We start from the raw sequence: 18355 nt of genomic DNA, 5'->3' as shown, positions 1-18355 counted from the left end.
GATCCTTGTATCTTCTGCTCAGATAAAAATGTTTACGCACAAAGTTTTGTCTGGTATGTAGGGATTCAAAGCCTGAAGTTTTATGACTAGAGTGATGCAATGGTTTAGTGTTTGGTTTTCTTTCTTTCTTTCTTCTTCTTCTTTTTTTTTTCAGGACAGGGTTTCTCTGGTAGTCCTGGCTGTCTTGGAACTCACTCTGTAGACCAGGCTGGCCTCAAACTCAGAGATCTGCCTGCTCTATTTCCTGAGTGCTGGGATTACAGGCATGCGCCACCACCCCGTAGCTTGATTTAGTGTTTCCATGAACTGAGTCTCATCTATGGTTCCAGCATTCCTAAGTCATCTGCCCACTCCATCTCTCCTCAACCTGCAAATCCACTAATAATTTGTCAGCATGGTCTACTTTTGTGCTAGTCTTCAAATTTTGACTTTAGTCAGCAGAACTAGAACCCCCACCCATCACCACCACCACCACCACCAATTTCTACCTGGAGCACCAACATAAGTGGAAGGAAACTCTGAAGCATTTGTTTACCCATTTATTTATTCATATATCTACTCAACAAGTATTTCAAGTGTCATCTGTGCCAGGCATCTGGCTGGACAAGCTAGAGCTCCTTCTTGCTTAGTTTTCATCGCCTCTCTCAGTGGCCTGGAACCCAACAGTTCTGTGAGCCAGACTGACAACCACAGGTCCTGTAAGATCACCCTGACCTGGAGTGAGATGATCAGAGACACAGACCTTGCCTTTGAAATGCTTAACATCTTCAGGTATCATATGTAAGATGGAATAACCACTACATTCTAAGTGTGACAGGCATCAGCCCTTGATGGGACTATGGCTGGCCCAGCTACCAGTGAGAGTCAAGACCACTGAGCTCCTGAAGGTGACAGGTGAAGCAGACGATATCGTCTGCCTTCAGTGTCCAGAACAACCTCCACACTACCCTAAACTAGCCATGATTGCTTGGAAATTTCCAGGAACAAAAAGCCTTGGGAAAATGTTAGCTTTTTCTTCACTCTTCCCACCCCTGGATGGATGGCTGCTGTCAGTCCTAGTTCACAAGCCATCCTCTGGGGCATCAATTCTTAGACTCAAGCCTGCCAATAGAGAAAGACTTCCCCAGCTGGGGCTTCAGGTAAGATGACTTCTGCATCGGAAGCCTGGAAGAGGACTGGATTGGCACTGGGCAGATGCAAGCTCCTTTTACCCTGTGCTTGTAAGCATGGCCTCGTATGGACCTGAGTGCCTTCTATCTACAAGCCTTCATCTCAGGGACTTTTCCTTTTCTGTTCCGTGGTTGGCAATCTAGTGCCATGGTTGATGGCACAGGCTTTGGTGTTGGGCCAGGCTTAGCACCAATCCTGGGTCTCTGTTTCCTGATCAGTCTTGGGGAATACACTCAACTTTTCCAAGCTTTGTTTCTATTAAGTGGGTAAAATAATATCACCAACTTAGCATGGGGAAAAAATCAAATTAAAGCCTAGTGCCTGGCTCATATAAATACCCTATTTACAGTCTTGCTTTACTTAGTCCTGATTTTCCAGCTGAGAAGCATATTGTCGGATAACATAGTGGAGTGGGGTCAAGGACACACACGCCCATTGTCTGCGTACCTGTCACTGTGAACCAGGTGTGACCCACTCCTGCCTTGACCCAACAGGAGTTTCAGGCCAGGAGCTAGATGACAAACAGCCCTCGCTCTGATACTCTGTCCTCCCTCCTGTCGATTGAAAACAGAATGAGCTGCAGTTTTCCTTTTATTAGTAGGTCAGAGAGCATTGCCCGGCTCCCCCAGGAACCAGCCCCTACCTTCAGTCTCCAATGAGGCTCTCCCTCTGCTCATGATACTACACCATCTGTTCCTCCCGAGGGCCACCTCTTTACACTCTGTGTTTTACCACAAACTCCTGGGAGAAAAACAAGCCGTCCCTGTCTTCCATAAAGCTCAGCTACCCAGTCCACTACCAAGTCTGCTCCAGTCAGTTGCTTGTTTAGTCCTGGGCTCCTGCCTCCTCTGTGGGAATAGCATAGCATCAGTCACCCTAAAGTTAGGGGTATCTTTGGCCAGTGAAATCCACAATTTTAGAAACCAGCTCATTCCCTGAGATCCTCAAGGCCTGAGTGCCCTAACATTTCCCAGGGGACCCAGTCCCTGAATCGAAAGGCATCCCAACCAAGCGTATTCATAGATTCCTGCCACAGCCAAATCTGTCCTCAGCTGCCTTCTTTCTACCCAACTGTGCTTCGGAGCCTGAGGCTGCACTGGCGGCCAGGTCTAGACTGAGGGTCCTGCCGCACACCGAGAGCCGCCGCAAAGCAGCGGAGGCAGCTTCCACTGGCACCGTGTGCTGCTCCAACAACATCTCCAGCAGCGAGCTCATCTCTGAGACAAACGTGCTGGCCAGGCGTGTGCCTGTTGGGCTTAGCTCGGGTCCGGGTCCCGCAGTCTTGCCGAATGTCTGGAATGTTCTCGGTTCCTCTGAAGCTGCAGCGTCAGGGGAAGACAGGTTGTCTCGGTAATTGGTGGTGAGGGGCAAAGACAGTCTCGCCATCCAGGCTGGGTCAGGAGGACTCAGCTTGTCCAGGGCTAGACCTGCAGAGGAAGGAGGGACATGGTGAGGGATCTGCAGGGAAGGGCAGGGAAGCAGGGTGGGGTGGGGCTGTAAGCAGAGCAAGAGCAGTGGACAAAGAAGGAAAGGGAAACGGTGAGGGACACACTACGGTGAGAGGGGGACCGGACGGAAGAGGCCTTGACAGGCAAGTTCCCTGGGCAGGAAAGCTGCTGACCAAAGCAGCTGGAAGAGCTAAGTTAGGAGGAGCATGAGGACAGACAGAATTAGCCTGTTTCAGCCTGGTAGGGAGGAAGACATCTGCATCCTAGCACCTGGGAAACTGAGGCAAGAGAGCCACAAATTTGAGGCCAGCCTCATCTGTGCTTTAAGTTCCAGGAGAGCCAGGGCTGCATAATGAGAAGCTATCTCAAAAACAAAGAAACAAGAAAGGAAAGAAATAATAATGACCACTTAGTAACTGCTCACATGCCAAGAAATTGCCTCTCTATCTCATTTCACCTACTCAGGCATGTGAGGTCAAGGGTCTTAGCTCCTTTTTAAGGATGAGGAAACTGACCCTCAAAGAAGTCTTGTCCATGAGGTAACCTAGACCCAGGTCTGGTGACTTTGAAGTCCCTGGTAGTTCCCAACACTACCTACTCTCTGGCATGCTATTCTTGCTCCTGGAGGCTCCTGGCATCCGCCTCTGGAATTCCCAGGGCTGCCAGGGCCTGCACTGTCGCTATGAGGCCCCTGTCACCTCCCCCCTCACACTGTAATTCTTCCAAAGGCAGGAAATCCTGGTCTAGTGTCCAGCTGAAAAGGGGCTGCTTGCCTGAGGATTGTCCTGAGAAAGGGACAGGGCGGTGGCAGCGTCAGCAACAGCCTGGTATTTGAGGCTTTAAAAAAATTGTCCCCTAGATTCTCATGCCACCTCAACATTTCTTTTCTCATTTCTCCAACAAAAAATTCTGTCCCAAATAATAATTCTAAAGGCTGGATGTGCTGACACAAGCCTGCTTTCCCAGCACTCAGGAGGCTGAGACAGGAAGATTGCTGGGAGTTCCAGAATTAGAATAGGCTTCACCCAGAGTACTAGGTCTGCTAGGGCTACATAAGACTCTTTCTCAAATAAGAACAAACAAACTTGAATTGTTCCCAAAGCAAAGGCCAAACAAGAGAGAGAGAGCGCCAAATCTCTATTAAGAAATAGAGAGAGATGAGTTTACTGTGCAACCTCCAATATGAATTCAGGGAGTTCATGTCATCAGGGAGTTCAATATTCATCAGTGTGTGTGTGTGTGTGTGTGTGTATGTATGTGTAGACTACCATAATCAACATCAGATGTCTCATTCCATTTTCTTTCTTTCTTTTTCCTTCTTTCTTTCTCTGTCTCTCTTTCTTTCTTTTTTTGAAGTGAGTTCTTGCTTTGTAGCCCAATTTGGTCTGGAACTCTTTATGTAGACCAAGCAAGTCTCAGACTCACAGGCATCACCTGACTCTACTTTTTGAGAACTGGAATTAAAGGCATACACCACTAAACCTGACTTACAACTTATTTTTTGAGACAGATTCTCTCACTAAACCTAAAGCTCACAGTTCAGCTGGGCTGGCTGGTCAACAAACTTCAGGGATCCTCCAGTCTTTGCCTCCCCAGCACTGAGATTACAGAGGCACACTGTCACACCTGGCTTTTACATGGGTTTCAGGGATCCAAACTTAGGTCCTCAAACTTATGGTAAGCATGTCACCCACTGAGTCATATCAGCCCCATTATGCTCACATCTTCACATAGTTTTTGTTGTGTTTTTAAATCTAATCACCAAGTCCCCAGTCCTAAGTACATCCATCCAGTTCTTGGATAGCAAAGTCTTTCCCAACCCCTTTTCCTTCTTCCAGAGTCACTTTGCCAAGTGCTTTCTGGGCTGTGGGGAGGCAGGACAGGTCAAGGATTGAGTGAGCCCATGGGTTCCAGCCACAGCTGGTCAGTGGTAGAATTCAATGATAGCTGACCACCATCTGCACGTGGGTGCTAAGCCCTTGAAGTGTAGCTGGTGTGACTAAGGACTCGATATTTCATTTTATTTAATTTCACTTCATTTAAACTTAAATAGCCATAAGTGGCCAGTGGCTATCATATTGAACAGCAGAGCTCTGAAATTTAGAGCCATATTGCCTATGTTAATAGCTATTAGCCGCATGACCCTGGGCAAATTATTAAACACTCCTGACCCTCAGCTTTTTTTTTTTTCCTTTATGAAATGGGGATAAAGAATAGCCCCGTTCTCTTCATATTTTCTCCAGAGAAATTTACAATAGGTGACTTGCACTTAAAAAGCACTCGGTCAATGCTAGTTATGGTCTTTAGCCCCCATTCCAGGGCAAAACCTGGAATGCTTTGCATCCAGACAGAACATGAGAGAAGTAAATCAGCTGCAGGAAGAGGATGAGATGCCCAGGGAGAGAGTGGGTCCCAAGAAGGAGGCAAACCAGATGCCACTCAGGGTGTTCGGCTGGCAGAATCTTGCATGAAAATTCATATTATTTGTTTTTTGTTTGTCTTTTGTTTTGTTTTTTAAGACAGGGTTTCTCTATGTAGCCCTAGCTATCCTGGAACTCACTCTGTAGGCCAGGCTGGCCTCAAACTAACAGATCCACCTGCCTCTCTGCCTCCCAAGCGCTGGGATTAAAGGTCTGCACTAAAAGTAATTGTTAAAAGTAATTGCTTTGCTTTCCTCCTCTTCTTTGTCTTTTCCCTCCTCCTTCCCTTTCTTCTTTCTCCTCCTCTTGTTCTGCTTTTTACAGGATTTTCTGGTCCAGACTAGACCAGAATTCATGCTGTGACTGAGGAGGATCTGAGCTTCTGACCCTCCTGCCTCCACTCCCAAATTCCGGGATTACAGGAATGTATCAACAGGCCCATTTAATATGGTTCTCGGGAATCAACCCAGGAACACTCTACCAAACCAAAACTAATTGTTTTCTATATATAAAAAACATTCTTTAGCTTCAATTAACACACTAAGGAGTTGTCTCGTTTCTGGAGGAAAAAGTTATTTAAATACGCCAAAGGCAATGGTGCAGTTATGTCGATGCTGCCGAGGTTTGGGCACCCCAGCCAGGAGGAGGAGACGCTGGCAGCCTGCTTACTTGCCGAGTGGTGTTCACCTGTATATTGCACTTGACATCACCTACTTCCGGAGGACTTCGTGCAGGCTTTCCCGGTGCCTGGCACATCGCTTACTCAGCAATGACACTAAGTCAAGCCTAGTGCTATGTTAGTCCTTTTTTAATTTTAAAAAGATTTATTTATTCTATATTTATATACATATACATACATGTATACATATATATATACATATATATATATACATATATATATGAGTGTTTTGACTGCATATCTGTCTGTGTACCATATGTGTACCTAGTACCTGTGAGGTTCAGAAGAGGGTGTCAGATCCCCTGGAACTAGAGTTCCAGGTGGTTGTGAGCTGCCATGTGGGTGCTAGGAAATGAACTGAGGTCCTCTGGAAGAGCAGCCAGGGTTCTTAGTCACTAAACCACCTCTCCAGTCTGTTTATTGTTCTTATCAATGATTTTTTTTTTTCTTTAAAAAGTTGAACCTGGAGGCTGGAGAGATGGCTCAGTGGTTAAGAGCACTGGCTGCTTTTCCAGAGGACCTGGGTTCAATTCCCAGCACCTATATGGCAGCTTATCACTTTCTGGAACTCCAGTTCCAAGGAATTCAACACCCTCACACAGACGAATGTGCAGACAGAACACCAATAGATACATATTTAAAAAATAAATAAATAAAGCCTGGGAATTAAACAAAGGAAAGCTAGGCATGGTGGCTCTTGCCTATTAATCCCAGCACTTGGGGAGTTGAGGCAGAAGAATTTTGAAGAATTCAAGGTCAGCCTGGGCTACATATTGACATAGTGAAACCCCGTCTTAAATAACCAAACCATCTTAAATAGCTAACGTCAACATACCACCACATAACTAAATACACAGACAGAAATAACCACTTTCTTCAGGGGAACTGAAACACTGGCCATGCCCGTCTTCGAAGTAGATTGCAGCAGAACTCTGGAGCCTGGGTGCACTGGAAGGCGATGGACACAGAGACAGCACTATGAGGACTCCGGGGCATCCCTTACCTGTATGGGGGTCCAACAAGCTACACAGCTCTTCTTCTAGAAGTCGCTTCACAGAAAGGTCCTCCTCGGGGCTCAAGGGCCCTTCTTCCAAGTCAGGTTCTGCTTGGCCACCAGGCCTGACGCCTAGGCCGTCTGTGTCTGGGATGGTGGCCCTGAGGGGAAAAAAAAAACCCAACCAGGTTTCAAGCGAGGAATCCCCACGTACCTGTCTGTTCACAGCAGCGTTGTCGTCTCCACAGGGAACTGGTGCAGAGCCTGGTTTACCGTGTCAGGGTGAACTGTGTCTCACGTTCTCAGCCTTCCTGTGACTCTTTCCTCTACTACGAGATGGGAGTAGTATATAGTAACTGTCACAGGGTTTTATAAAATGAGACTCCGGAGGTAAAAGGTTTAGCACAGTGCCCGGCAACAGGGTAAATAGGAGGCATCCAGAAGAGACAGGAAGCCATTGGGAATGTTGCTCACTATTGGACCCTCACAACTTGGATGGGTGTGGTACCGGGTGGCCTGCAGTAAAGTTCTTCAGTCAGCTTTGTGATCCACACAGCACCAGCCAGGCAGGGCTTTTTTGCAGTCCTTCCTCCTTGTTCTCCTGTGGAGTGCTCAGAAGGTGGGGTGGCACACGCTGGGTGTTGGGTAAACACTGTGGAATGAGTGACTGTGGCTTTCTTCCTTAAGCCACGCCCCAGAGCAAAGGATGTGAGGGACACAACTGGACAGGGCATCCTTAAATCGCTCGTACCTACACCTGCACCCCAGCTTCCCGGCTTAACCTGGGGGCCGCATGTCTCACTGATGCTCACGACCTCTCACAGTCGTTCAGGATAGACCCTATTTCTACAGGGCAGAAGTCTTCCAGAGGGTCTCTAAGGCCCGAGAGTCCTAACTGGTTTATCCTCATTTTCTACTGTGACCGTTTCTGCTGCTATTAAGATCAGCGGAAGGCAGCAAGCTGTGGGTATCAGCGACAACTACCCTAAGCCAGGCCTTGCCCTGTGCAAGGCGCTCGTTGGGACACAGGCACTCACTCACTGGAACCCCTCAGGCCCACGTAGAGGAGTCATTCCCATTTTACCGACGAGAAGATTTCTGCAGCTTGTCTAAGGATCCCATGGTCGAAACAATTAAGCAAGAATTCAAATCCAGACCCGTGACTCTGGAATGTGAGTACTGTCACGGCTCCGGTAAGCATGCCAAAGAGGGAGGGCCTTTAAAGCTGCCCCTCTGACCTCCTATCCCTGGGCTCCCACCCCCAGGCAAGTGGATAGCAATCTAGAACTTCTTTCCCAAGTAGGTCATAGAAACTAGAACTTTCCTCCAAAGCCAACCAGAGAGCCTAAAAACACGACCTGAACCTCCCCCTCACTTTCTGCGTAAGAGCCGGCAATAAAAAAAACTCTCTGACTTGGCTAGCTTGATCACAGGTTCTAAGTCCCTCATTCCAAAAAGCACCTAGCCCATACTTGGAAGCAAGGAATGCTTGGTGAAACAGTCAAAAAGCTATGCAGGTAGGCCTTGATGGGAGCCCCCCATCTAAATTTCAATTTGCTCATATCCTTTTTATCCACTTATATTTTCACAGGTATTCCTGCAACCCAGCTGAACCCAACCTTTAAAATGGGTCTTTGAATCTTCAACTAAAGGCTTTTATGTTGTATAAAACTATGATTTAAAAAAAAATTTATTATTTAGATGAGATAGATGCCTCAATGGCTAAGGGTACTAGCCACCAAACCCAGTGACTAGAGTTCAATCCTTAGGACCTATACGATGGAAAGAGAAAGCAGACACCCACGTGTTTTCCTCTATCCTCCACATGTAAACGCCCACCCACTCATATGCAAAATAAACAAATGTAAAATAATTTTAAAAAAATGTTATGGCTTTCCACCTCTTCATTGGCCTATTGCCATTTTATTTCCACAGACCCAAATGTTGAGCCTGCAGAAAGAAAATGTTTTTCCATGTGCAGTGAAGAACAGGATTTGATATCCCCTTCAGGTTTCTTCAACTCCAGGACTGTCCTGAGGACCACACCCTCACATCTACCTTCTTATAGAAGTGTGTTTGTAGGCCAAGAGAAAGAAGGTAAAAGTTACAGGTTTCAAACCATTCAAGTAACCAGGGGACAGACAGAGGCAAGAGATGAGGTAATTTCCTTAGCGACATGGAAACCTGTAAATATCATAAATACAGTGGCCCCAGGATGGAGCTTCCGGAGTGGGGGATGGGTGCTGTCTGCCTCAAGTACCCCCTGGGCTGGGTTCCTAGGGTGTCCTCGCCCTTCCACACCTCACCAAGGCTGTAGGGAGGCGGCCTAGGGGCCCGTAGGAGACTGTGCCGTGGGTGCTGCGCGCTGCTTACCTGCTGCTGCCGGGCTTGGCCGAGTATTTATTTCCTCGGTGGTTTGGTTTGGGCTGGAATTGGCCCTGATGCAGCAAGGACAGCAGCTGGGAGATTTGCTACAAGACAGGAAAAATCTGTTGACTCCACACAATTCCGACCGTGCACGCTTCCTCGCCGGATGTTTCCCTCAAGGCTGCTGCTTTCTTTTTATAGTTTTTCCTCTGGCTTCAGATGCTTCTGTGATCAGATAGGGGGCGGGGGAATGGACCTGTGTGACTGAGTAAGGGACCTGGGCAGCTGAAGGAGACAGCATGGAGACCCTTGGAGTGATCCCCACAAGCTAGAGCGGCTGGTGGACTTGGAGGGTTGGAGCGAAAGAGGCATTTCCTGATCTTACAGTTGTTATTTTGATGAGGGTTATCTTCTAGTTATTTTCCCCTGCGAGCAGTATTCAAGCCTTCTGGCCAGTTTGTATGGGCAGTGTGTTAAGACTGCATTGTAGAGGGAAGAAATGGTGTCATTTAACCAATTCACTTACTCACCCTGTCAATCAATGGCCATGTATTTAAAAGCATTTTTTTGTGCCAGGCATAGAAGGGGATCCCCTGTTGTCTTTGGAAGCTCATGGTTTACAAGGAAGGCTAGGAAAGGGGTGACAGAGACTATCTGAGTGTTGGGAAGGAAGGGGCGAGGTCTGTAGGAGCAGAGGTCTGAAACCTATTTTGGAGTAGGCAGGAAGTAGGGAGGTACTGCTATGAAAGTTGTCCATTTGCTTCCTTGTCCTTTGAGACAGGATCTTACTATGCTGTGCAGGCTAGCCTTGAACTCTTGCCTTAGCCTAGTCCTGAGGGCTGGAACTACAGGCATGCGTCACAAAACCTGGCTTTCAGGCAATTTAGCAAACACTTTTTTTTTAATTCTGGCTGTGTGCCAGGTCTCTTGCTGAGACCTACGGTTCCACAGGAATTCCGCCAGAGACTGGGGGGGGTCTAGACATCAAGAGAAGACAGCTTCTGTTGAGGGTTCTTGAAGACCAGAAAAATGATAGGGTTTCAGCAGGTAGGAGAAGTGTGGATTGTCTAGCTATCAGCCCCACACCCTAAGGTACTGTAGAAGAAGCCGACCTAGTCTTGACAGACTGAGCTCTCCTTCAGGGTCAGTGGCTTGGGAATGTTCAGACAGATCGTCTGAAGTGGGTCTGCACTCTCTATAGCGTTGTCAGTGTTAATTAGATATGTTAATACTAAAAATGTTCTGCAGACTCATCAGGGATGTAACGTCTAAAAATGCTGCTTCCGGATGGCCAGGACTGTTTCATTGTGACTTGGGAGAATCAGAATCCCATAGCCTTTCTCAGGTAGATCCTGCCTCCCTACCAGGCTCAAAAGCCTTTACAAGGCAGGCACCTGCTACCTTTTACCCAAGTGACAGTCAGTAAATGCAACCTAAAGGCCACGCCCAGGGCTGCATCCTGCCATTGAGTCGCTTCATAGTTGGAACCCAAACTCTGGAGTTGGACTCAGGCTCACATTCTAAATCTGTTCCTGCCTTACCTCCCACCTCCATGACCCTAGAGAAGTCACTTTTGGATTCTGAGCCTCAGTTTCCTCAGCAGTAGGAGAATAATAATGAGACGGAGGTCACGTGGTGCTTGTGATATTTAAATGAGCTGAGGTGTGTGAATCACTTGTTGATAGAGCCTGTGGTAGCGCTTAGTAATTACCTGGTGACAGCTACCTCATCTGTGCAACCCAACAGTGGCAGGAAGAAGACATCATCCCATGCATTTTGTAGAGATGGAACCTGAGCTTTGCAGTCCTCGCAGCAACAAGGCCTGGAACTTGAACTCATATCTCACTTTATTGTGGGGCTGAACTGTCAAAAAAGACCTGGGCCTTGGGCATCTTGCTCTCACCCTCCAACTGATTCCAAATGGGTACCTTTCTATCCATCACTTCAGTGTGTCATGCAGACTGTCTGTTCTCTATAGTTATGTCCACTGGCATGGCATAAGAATTCATTCGAAAGGCAAATGGCTGGGCTGGAGAGATGGCTCAGTGGTTAAGAGCACTGGCTGATCTTCCAGAGGTCTTGAGTTCAATTCCCAGTACCCATGTGGTGACTCACAACCATCTATAAGAGGATCTGATGTCCTCTTCTGTCTTAGGCATACATGCGAATGAAACACTCATATATATAAATAAATTAAAAAATAAAGGCAGCTGGGTGAATGAATGATGTGGTTGGCTGTAAGTCCCTCTGGGTTTGCAGGGGACCCCAGGGTAGGATCCCTAAGAGAATAGCTAAGCCATCTCCAGGCGGTTTCCTGGGAAGCGGGGTTTCGAAGGAAGCTGTGTCTTTGCTCCATGAGAAACCTGAGCTGATTGACATAGAAGTATGTCTCTGATGCACAGGCTAGCACAGGATGGCTTTCTGGATGTCAGAGACGCAGTTAAGGATATGTTAAGCACTATCCCTGAGGAGAACTCCTGTTTGTGTTAATACAGAGACATGAAACACACTGTCCCTCATCATTCCATTACTCCTCCCTTTAGGACAATTGAGACCAAGTTTAGCTTTCTGAGTCCCATTCTGTAGATGAAGAAAACGAGACTCCAGAGTCACAGGTTATTCTCTGTAGACTACAGTTCTAAGTTGCTCTGTTTGAACTTGGATCTGCTTAACTAGCAGGGTTGTTTCTACTGTCTCGTTCTGTGGACCCAGTTGGTAAGCTTTGGGGGGTCTCAGGCCAGTCAAATGCAGCCCCTGGAGCCTGGGACAGTGGTACCCAGGCCTGACTACTTCACAGAAAGGTTGCCTAGCCAAGATGAAGCAGCTTTGTAGAAGGGATGGAGGTGACAGCACTCATTTGCTGAGGCTGTGCTACAGGCCACACAGACACAGCTGTCCAGGAGTTGCTGCCACTACTGATTCGTTTTGTTTTTATGTAGACTTGGGAGGAAGACGTTGGTAAAGTGGAGACCTTCAACAGTTGAGCTGTAACTTCTCTATGAGCCACAGGTGGAAGAGGTAGAGCCAGGATTTGAACCCAGGCAACCTTACTCACAGGTTTTATTCCTAGTCACTACACTTTGCTGTGTGTCTGCATGTGCCAAACGTGTATAAGCACTTTACAGGAACTAGCTGGCTGCACCTCAGGACAACTCCACAAGGCACATACTTCTCACTGCCATACCTACTTCACCAATAAGGAAATGGAGACTCAGGAACAAAAAATTAGTCCAGGACCAGACAGTTAAGATCTGTTCACCTCCGCCACTGTGCCCATAACTTCTGCAACACAATGTTCTGGGAGAATCTAAGGATGAATATGAAAAATGAGGGTGTCTAATGTCCTGGGGGGGGGGCCCTAATGCTTCTGCGATCACCAGAAAAAGAGCTTGCCCATGCCAGAGGTACCTGGACAGGAGGAGAATCCCCAGCGAGCTCCTCCACAGGGTTCCGTTCCGCAAAAGCAGCCACAGATAGCCGGACCAGGCTCCTCAGAATCTGATGCGGACCAGACTCTCCCTCAGGAGACACTTTGTCATTGAGATTCCGCTGTCTTCTCAGGGTAGCCAAGGAGGCTGGCGGGCTCTGTGGGCCTTTCTCACTGCCTTGGTCTCCAGCCAGCCTGGCGATGGGGCTGCCAGGCACCTTTGGAGGCCTCGAGTGTGGCTGGCCTAGGGCAAGTGAGGCCTCAGGAAGGCTTAGGTTCTCTCGGGAGGCGTTCCTCTGTCTGGGATGGTTGAAAAGAAAGTTGAATGTGTCCTGTAGTACCTCCTGGCTCTCAGCTGGTGCTCCCTGGTTGCCTTGGTTACGCAGGGTCCTGTATAGGGTTGGTGTGAGGTGGAAGGGTGCCTGCAGGCAGGAGTCCCAGCCTGCCTCCATCAGTGCCTCCTTACTGGTATCCTTGTGAGATGGCCTAAGTTCATCAGTCTCATCCTCCTGGGTCCTGAGCACAGGCACCAGGTGGATATCTGCCTTCTGAATGTGTTTCTGGGGCCTTTTGGGCTGGTGGCGGTACATGGACTCAGCTTCACGACAGTTGTAGGCCCTATTATCCTTTTTCTCTGTCCGGCAGATGGACACAAACAGAGCCAAGATCAGCCCAAAGATGGCCAGCAGTACAGCCAGGCAGATCATGGCCAGCGCTGGCGTGCTCAGGACCCCAGGCTTATGAGCAGAGTCCCTGAGGTGGTCCACACTGGTGACAAACATGACCGTCAACAGAATTTGGGTCTGCAAGGAGGGGCTGCCCCGGTCCTCTACTGCTATCCCCAGGTCCCACTGACTCCCAATTAGGCTGCTGGCATTGGTGACATTAATGAAGAGCTGCCCTAAGGTAGGGCTGAGGACAAAGAGGTGAGCATCATTCCCACTTCGAATGCTGTAGAGGAGCTCCCCATTGGCCTCTGAGTCAGCATCTCTTGCCACAATTGTTACCAAAAGGAAGGACCAGGGGCTGTGGGTAACCATTGGTGGTGTACCAGTGCCTAAGCCACTAGGATTGTTGATGGGCAACAGAAGGTGGCCCGTGGAGGCGTTCACAAGCACTGACAGAGTGGCTTTGCCTTCACTTAGCACAGGCTGAATCACTTCTGGGGCATTATCATTGGCATCCAAGAGGCTAACCCACACCGAGATGCTGGATGCCAGCTGGGGTTGCCCTCCGTCCTCTGCTATCACCTGGAACTCGAAGCCTGCCATCTGTTCATAGTCCAGTGACTTCTGAGCAGTGACTTCTCCTGTTTCAGAGTCAATAATCACTAAGTGAGAAACGGGGGAGTTCTTGATACGGTATGACACTTTTCCATTACTGCCCAAGTCAGCATCGTGAGCTTTGAGGGTGATGAGATGAAGAGAGGGTGGGTTGTTTTCCCAGGTGGAGACCTCGTACCGGCTCTTCTCAAACACAGGGGCATTGTCATTGACATCACTGACCTGAATTCGGAGCTCCTGCTCAGCTGATAAAGGCTGGGGTCCTTGGTCTTGGGCGAACACAGTGAGAGTGTAGATGGGCCACTGCTCTCTGTCCAGTGTGGCATTGGTAAGCAGCATGTACGTGTTGCCATTAGTCCTTTTCAGCCTGAAGTGGCCCAGCTCTTGTTTCAGCCAACAGTGGACAAGACCATTGTTTCCTGAGTCCAAGTCATTCGCAGTGATGAGAGCAATGAAACTGTCCCTGGGAAGATCTTCTGACACCAGCGGCATGTGGAAGGCCCACGTGATGTGGATGCTTGGAGCATTGTCATTGACATCCAGAACCTTAATGAGAACTTTGCAATGGCCGGGGATGGAATTGGGACCCAGGTCCCTTGCCTGGATATTCACCTCATAGGCAGGATTCTTTTCATAGTCTAGGGGTTGGCTCAGAATGATCTGGCCTGTCTTGGCATCTACACCAAAGGTGTTCATCACCTCTGGGGACACGTGCTTGCCAAAGAAGAACTCTACCTCCCCATTGGGTCCTTGGTCTGGGTCCGTAGCGGTCAGGTTTATGAGAAGAGTGCCAGGGGCAGTGTCTTCTGGGATTTCTAGTGCTAGTGAACTCTCAGCAAACACCGGACTATTGTCATTGGAATCCAGGACATTGACTTTGACCACGCTGGTGCCTGACTTAGGGGGATTCCCATTGTCATGGGCAGTCAGCACCAGCTCAAAAAATGAGTGGACTTCCCGGTCCAACTCCTTCACCACCACAAGTTCCGCATGTTTTGTCTCATCCGGCCCCACAATAACCTCCAAGGCAAAATGTTCACTGGGAGACAGGAAGTAGGAATACAAGCTGTTAGGACCAGTGTCTTGGTCAAGGGCTCTGTCCAAGGGGATTCGTGTTTGCAGAGAGGCACTCTCAGAGATTTCCAGCTCCTGTTCACCTTTGGGAAACTCTGGCTGGTGGTCGTTGATGTCCAGCACCTGAATCTCCACATGGATCAGGGCCCCTGTGGCCAGCACGTCAAAGGACACCAGGCAGGGCTCCTGCTGCCGGCATAGCCTCTCCCGATCCAGCCGGCTGGAAGTGCTGAGCAGGCCATCCTCAGAGTTCATCTGAATAGGCAGTGCCTGAGGCAGCTGTAGGATCTGGAAGGCATCTCCCGCCTTCCCACGCCTCTCCTCCACTCCCAGTTCTTGGGACAGTTTCCCTATCACCGTGCCAGGCTGCACTTCCTCTGTTACTTGGAATTTCACTGTGAGAGTGGCCACCTCCTGACAACCCCCTGAAAGGAACAAGTAGCTTCCAGGCCCCAGGAGCCCTAGCAGGAAAAGCAGAAGTAGCATCATGCTTACCCCAGGGAGGGCTCGACTTGACCCACTGGAGCTCTTCAAAGGCAGGACGTGGCCCCCAGTGGTTCCTGAACGGCTCGGTCAGCCTGGATCTTCCACTTCAGACCTGCTGGTACAACTTTTTCCCATAATTAGAATAATCCATAATAATCCTGCTGAAAGAAGCAGGATTCCCAAGCAAGGCCATCTTCGTGACAAGTGATCGGAGAGGTCACCAAACAGATGAATTACTTGAAGAGATCCCTGCTCCACAGCAGCACCAGCTGGTCCACTTAGCAGTGATGGGCAAGTACCGGTCTGAGAGAGACTTGACCTAGTAAAGCAGGATGTAGGGAGCCGACTTCCAAACAGTTACTAGGCTGGGGAAGCAGAGAAGCAGCTTTTTCCTATGGAAACCCCACCTACAGGAAAAGGGAGGGCTGTGAGTTTCAATGGCAATTAGAGAAAGAGCATTTCCTGTGAGGCAGAGAGGGGCCTGTTGCTGAAGAGGATGAGGCCAGGGCTCCCGGGACAGGCTGGGTGAGAAGGTGCTGTCCATGCATCAAGGCAGCCAATGAGGGACAGGGAGTCACTGAGTAGCCAAGTGAGCAAAGAACTTGACCTATACTGCTATCCCTCTAGGGCCTGTCAGGCTCCGCATCTCTCTTTCTCATTTCCTTTTTCGCTTTCCTGCCCGCAATCTTCTACCTTCTGCCTCAGTCTTTTTCCTACACTTGTTTGACTCTCAGCCTCAACTTGGCCCCAGTGTTTGTCTCTCTGAAAAGCAGCTATGATTAGTAGAACAGCCACAGGAGCTAAGTGGCGTGGTTTCAAATGCTGACTTTGCAAGGCATCAGCTGGGTCTTCTGGGACAAACGACTTGACCTCTCTGTGCTTCTCTTCCTTCATCTTCAGTGGGGGGGTGGGGAACGGAATAGTTGTCTTCACTGAAGGAAATGGTAAGGATTGGATGAAACAAGGTATAAAATCCCTTGGCCTGGTCCCGGTCCCAAATCACAAACAATAATGTTGCTTGGGTAAGGGTATTGTAGTCAGCACAGCTTCTCTTAACCTGTGGCTGGAGTTTTGGCCATGGGGTAATTTTTGTACACATTGACCCCAGAGGGTGCCCATGGCTCTACCAGAAGCTGTAAGGACCCGTCTGGTTTGACAACAAGGCTCCCTCCCCCCTTCCCTTCCTGAGATCCTTGAGATCCATTGTTCTCTGCATCTGGTCCAACTTGAGTCCCAGTCTGGGGAACCCCCATCCTCCCTTCCTCTGTCTCAAACTCTTCACATTTCCTTCTCCCACACCTTCCTCTCCCTTTCATCTGTCTTTTCCTCCCTTCCTCCAATTCTTCTCAACCCACTTTTGTTTATGTGAGTCCTACAAACAGCAGCGGCCTGTTCCATGCCTCCACTCCCACCCAGGGACTTAAGGTGAGATCTCCCTCCCATTCACCTTCTCACTTGGGCGAGGTGCAGGAAGGCAGAGGGGGAAGGAGGCCTGCATGGCCTTCTGTTTTCCTCGGTATGCTGCCTCCAATATTCTTCCAGCCTTATGCCCTAGCCTTATGTAGGTTTATTCTGGAGGTCTGTAAAGGTTTGAGATGGTGGAAATTAAGGTCAGCTTCCCAGAGATGGGTGTCTGCTGCTGAGTCCTTGGGGCCAGAGATGTCCCATTTGGACACAGTGACACCACTCAGGGTTTGTTGGCATGGAGACCATGGCAGGCAGGCCTGGGGTGGCTGAGAGTTAGCCAGGTGCACTCCCTCCCCTTCCCCCTGCCCTTTCTTTCCTTCCATCCTGCATTTCACTCATGGAGCCTGTTCAACTATCTCACTGAATCCACTAAGGGGGCCATTTCCTATGGCACAGCTTTGCTGACCTCTGGACCCTCACAGACAGAGCACAGGTGGCTCGAGCCTCTTGAGTTTCCTTCTCTGACAGTGTGTTGTCATCTATCTTATAATGTATAGTTAGGGATGAAGAAAGTGATACACACAAAGGCCTGGACATGGGGCCAGGCAGAATATACTCAGCAGGCAGAGACCACCATTTTCTCTTTCATCTTGCAGGTTTAATGGCTCATATGCAAATATGAAATATTTTATGCATTTACCTCTCTGCTTTTTCCTCCCCCCCCTTCCCCTAGTCTGGTCTCTCTTAGCTCTGAGTGGGCAAGATAAAGCTTATCCTACAATGGGAGCCATGTGGTCCCCTCAGAGCACAGGAACACAGTAGGTGTTCATTGCTCTCTGACAACTTCACTGCTTGACCCTTATTCATCATTACTAGTGCACCAGGCAGTGAAGAGACCATGAACCCCAAGGACTTACGGTCAATGCGGAAGTAGGGGAAATGAAAAAGTGAGGCCAGTGCAGGCACTGTGGCCTGTGGCCTGTGGCCTGAGAGTCAGCAGCAGGGCCTCGGGGCAGGTGCTCAGTGATCCCTTTGTGGACAGTAATAGTTCACTAGGGCAAGGGGACGAGCAGAGAAAGGCCAGGCAAGCCAAAGAGGCAGACTGGGTAGAAACTACAAAGTAGACAAACTGCTTCCTTCCATATACTGAATCTGGAGGGTATATGTGTACAGAAGAAGGAAGATGGGACCGGGATCACTTGATAATGAAAGGTTCTCCTAGGAAGGACCTAAAACTTGTTCTGGAGGCTGGAGGAGCTTTGAGAAAGCTCTGAACAGGACGATGAGATCAGCAATGACTTGGCATCCTCTCTCCTGAGTGATTTACCTACGTCCTCTTGTTTCAGCCCCACAGCCAAATCATCAGGCTAAAGAGACGAACACAGGGAGGAAACTTGTCCGAGGTCTTACAGATTTGTCTTCCAGAAAGCATCTTCTGCTGCAGCCGGGAAGGCCAGAGAGAGGGGAGGCCAGCTGAGAGTCTGCAGGAGAGAGCCTAGATGCAGAAAATGCTTCCAGAATGGGAATGTTTCCAGAATGCCATCTGGTGGCCAAAGGCAGAGAACAAAACAGAAGCACAAGGGACAGTAACCAACCTGGG

The 18355-nt window shown here is 49.0% G+C and overlaps 1 protein-coding gene across 1 annotated transcript; it reads right to left on the bottom strand.

Moving 5' to 3' along the window:
- Positions 1–526: 526 nt before the first annotated feature.
- Pcdh12 (protocadherin 12) lies at positions 527–15691 on the bottom strand. Its single transcript, XM_021664455.2, has 4 exons — positions 12487–15691; positions 9085–9182; positions 6721–6872; positions 527–2597 (listed from the first exon to the last, which is right to left on the bottom strand). Exons 1-4 carry the CDS (start codon positions 15349–15351, stop codon positions 2188–2190), a joined length of 3525 nt encoding a protein of 1174 aa, XP_021520130.2. The 5' UTR covers positions 15352–15691; the 3' UTR covers positions 527–2187.
- Positions 15692–18355: the final 2664 nt, after the last annotated feature.

This window comes from Meriones unguiculatus, chromosome 2 (genome assembly GCF_030254825.1).
Source record: "Meriones unguiculatus strain TT.TT164.6M chromosome 2, Bangor_MerUng_6.1, whole genome shotgun sequence".
NCBI classification, from domain to species: domain Eukaryota; kingdom Metazoa; phylum Chordata; class Mammalia; order Rodentia; family Muridae; genus Meriones; species Meriones unguiculatus.
This window is presented reverse-complemented; position numbering and strand designations above follow the sequence as displayed.

What these genes read in the sequence shown, in the direction of transcription:
- Pcdh12 (XM_021664455.2), bottom strand. Translation starts at nt 15,351, where the DNA reads ATGATGCTACTTCTGCTTTTCCTGCTAGGGCTCCTGGGGCCTGGAAGC. An exon ending in GGGATTCTCCTCCTGTCCAG is followed by an intron (nt 9,183 to 12,486) that starts GTACCTCTGGCA and finishes CCTGTCTTGTAG; the next exon opens with CAAATCTCCCAGCTGCTGTC. An exon ending in GCCAAGCCCGGCAGCAGCAG is followed by an intron (nt 6,873 to 9,084) that starts GTAAGCAGCGCG and finishes TTTTCCCCTCAG; the next exon opens with GGCCACCATCCCAGACACAG.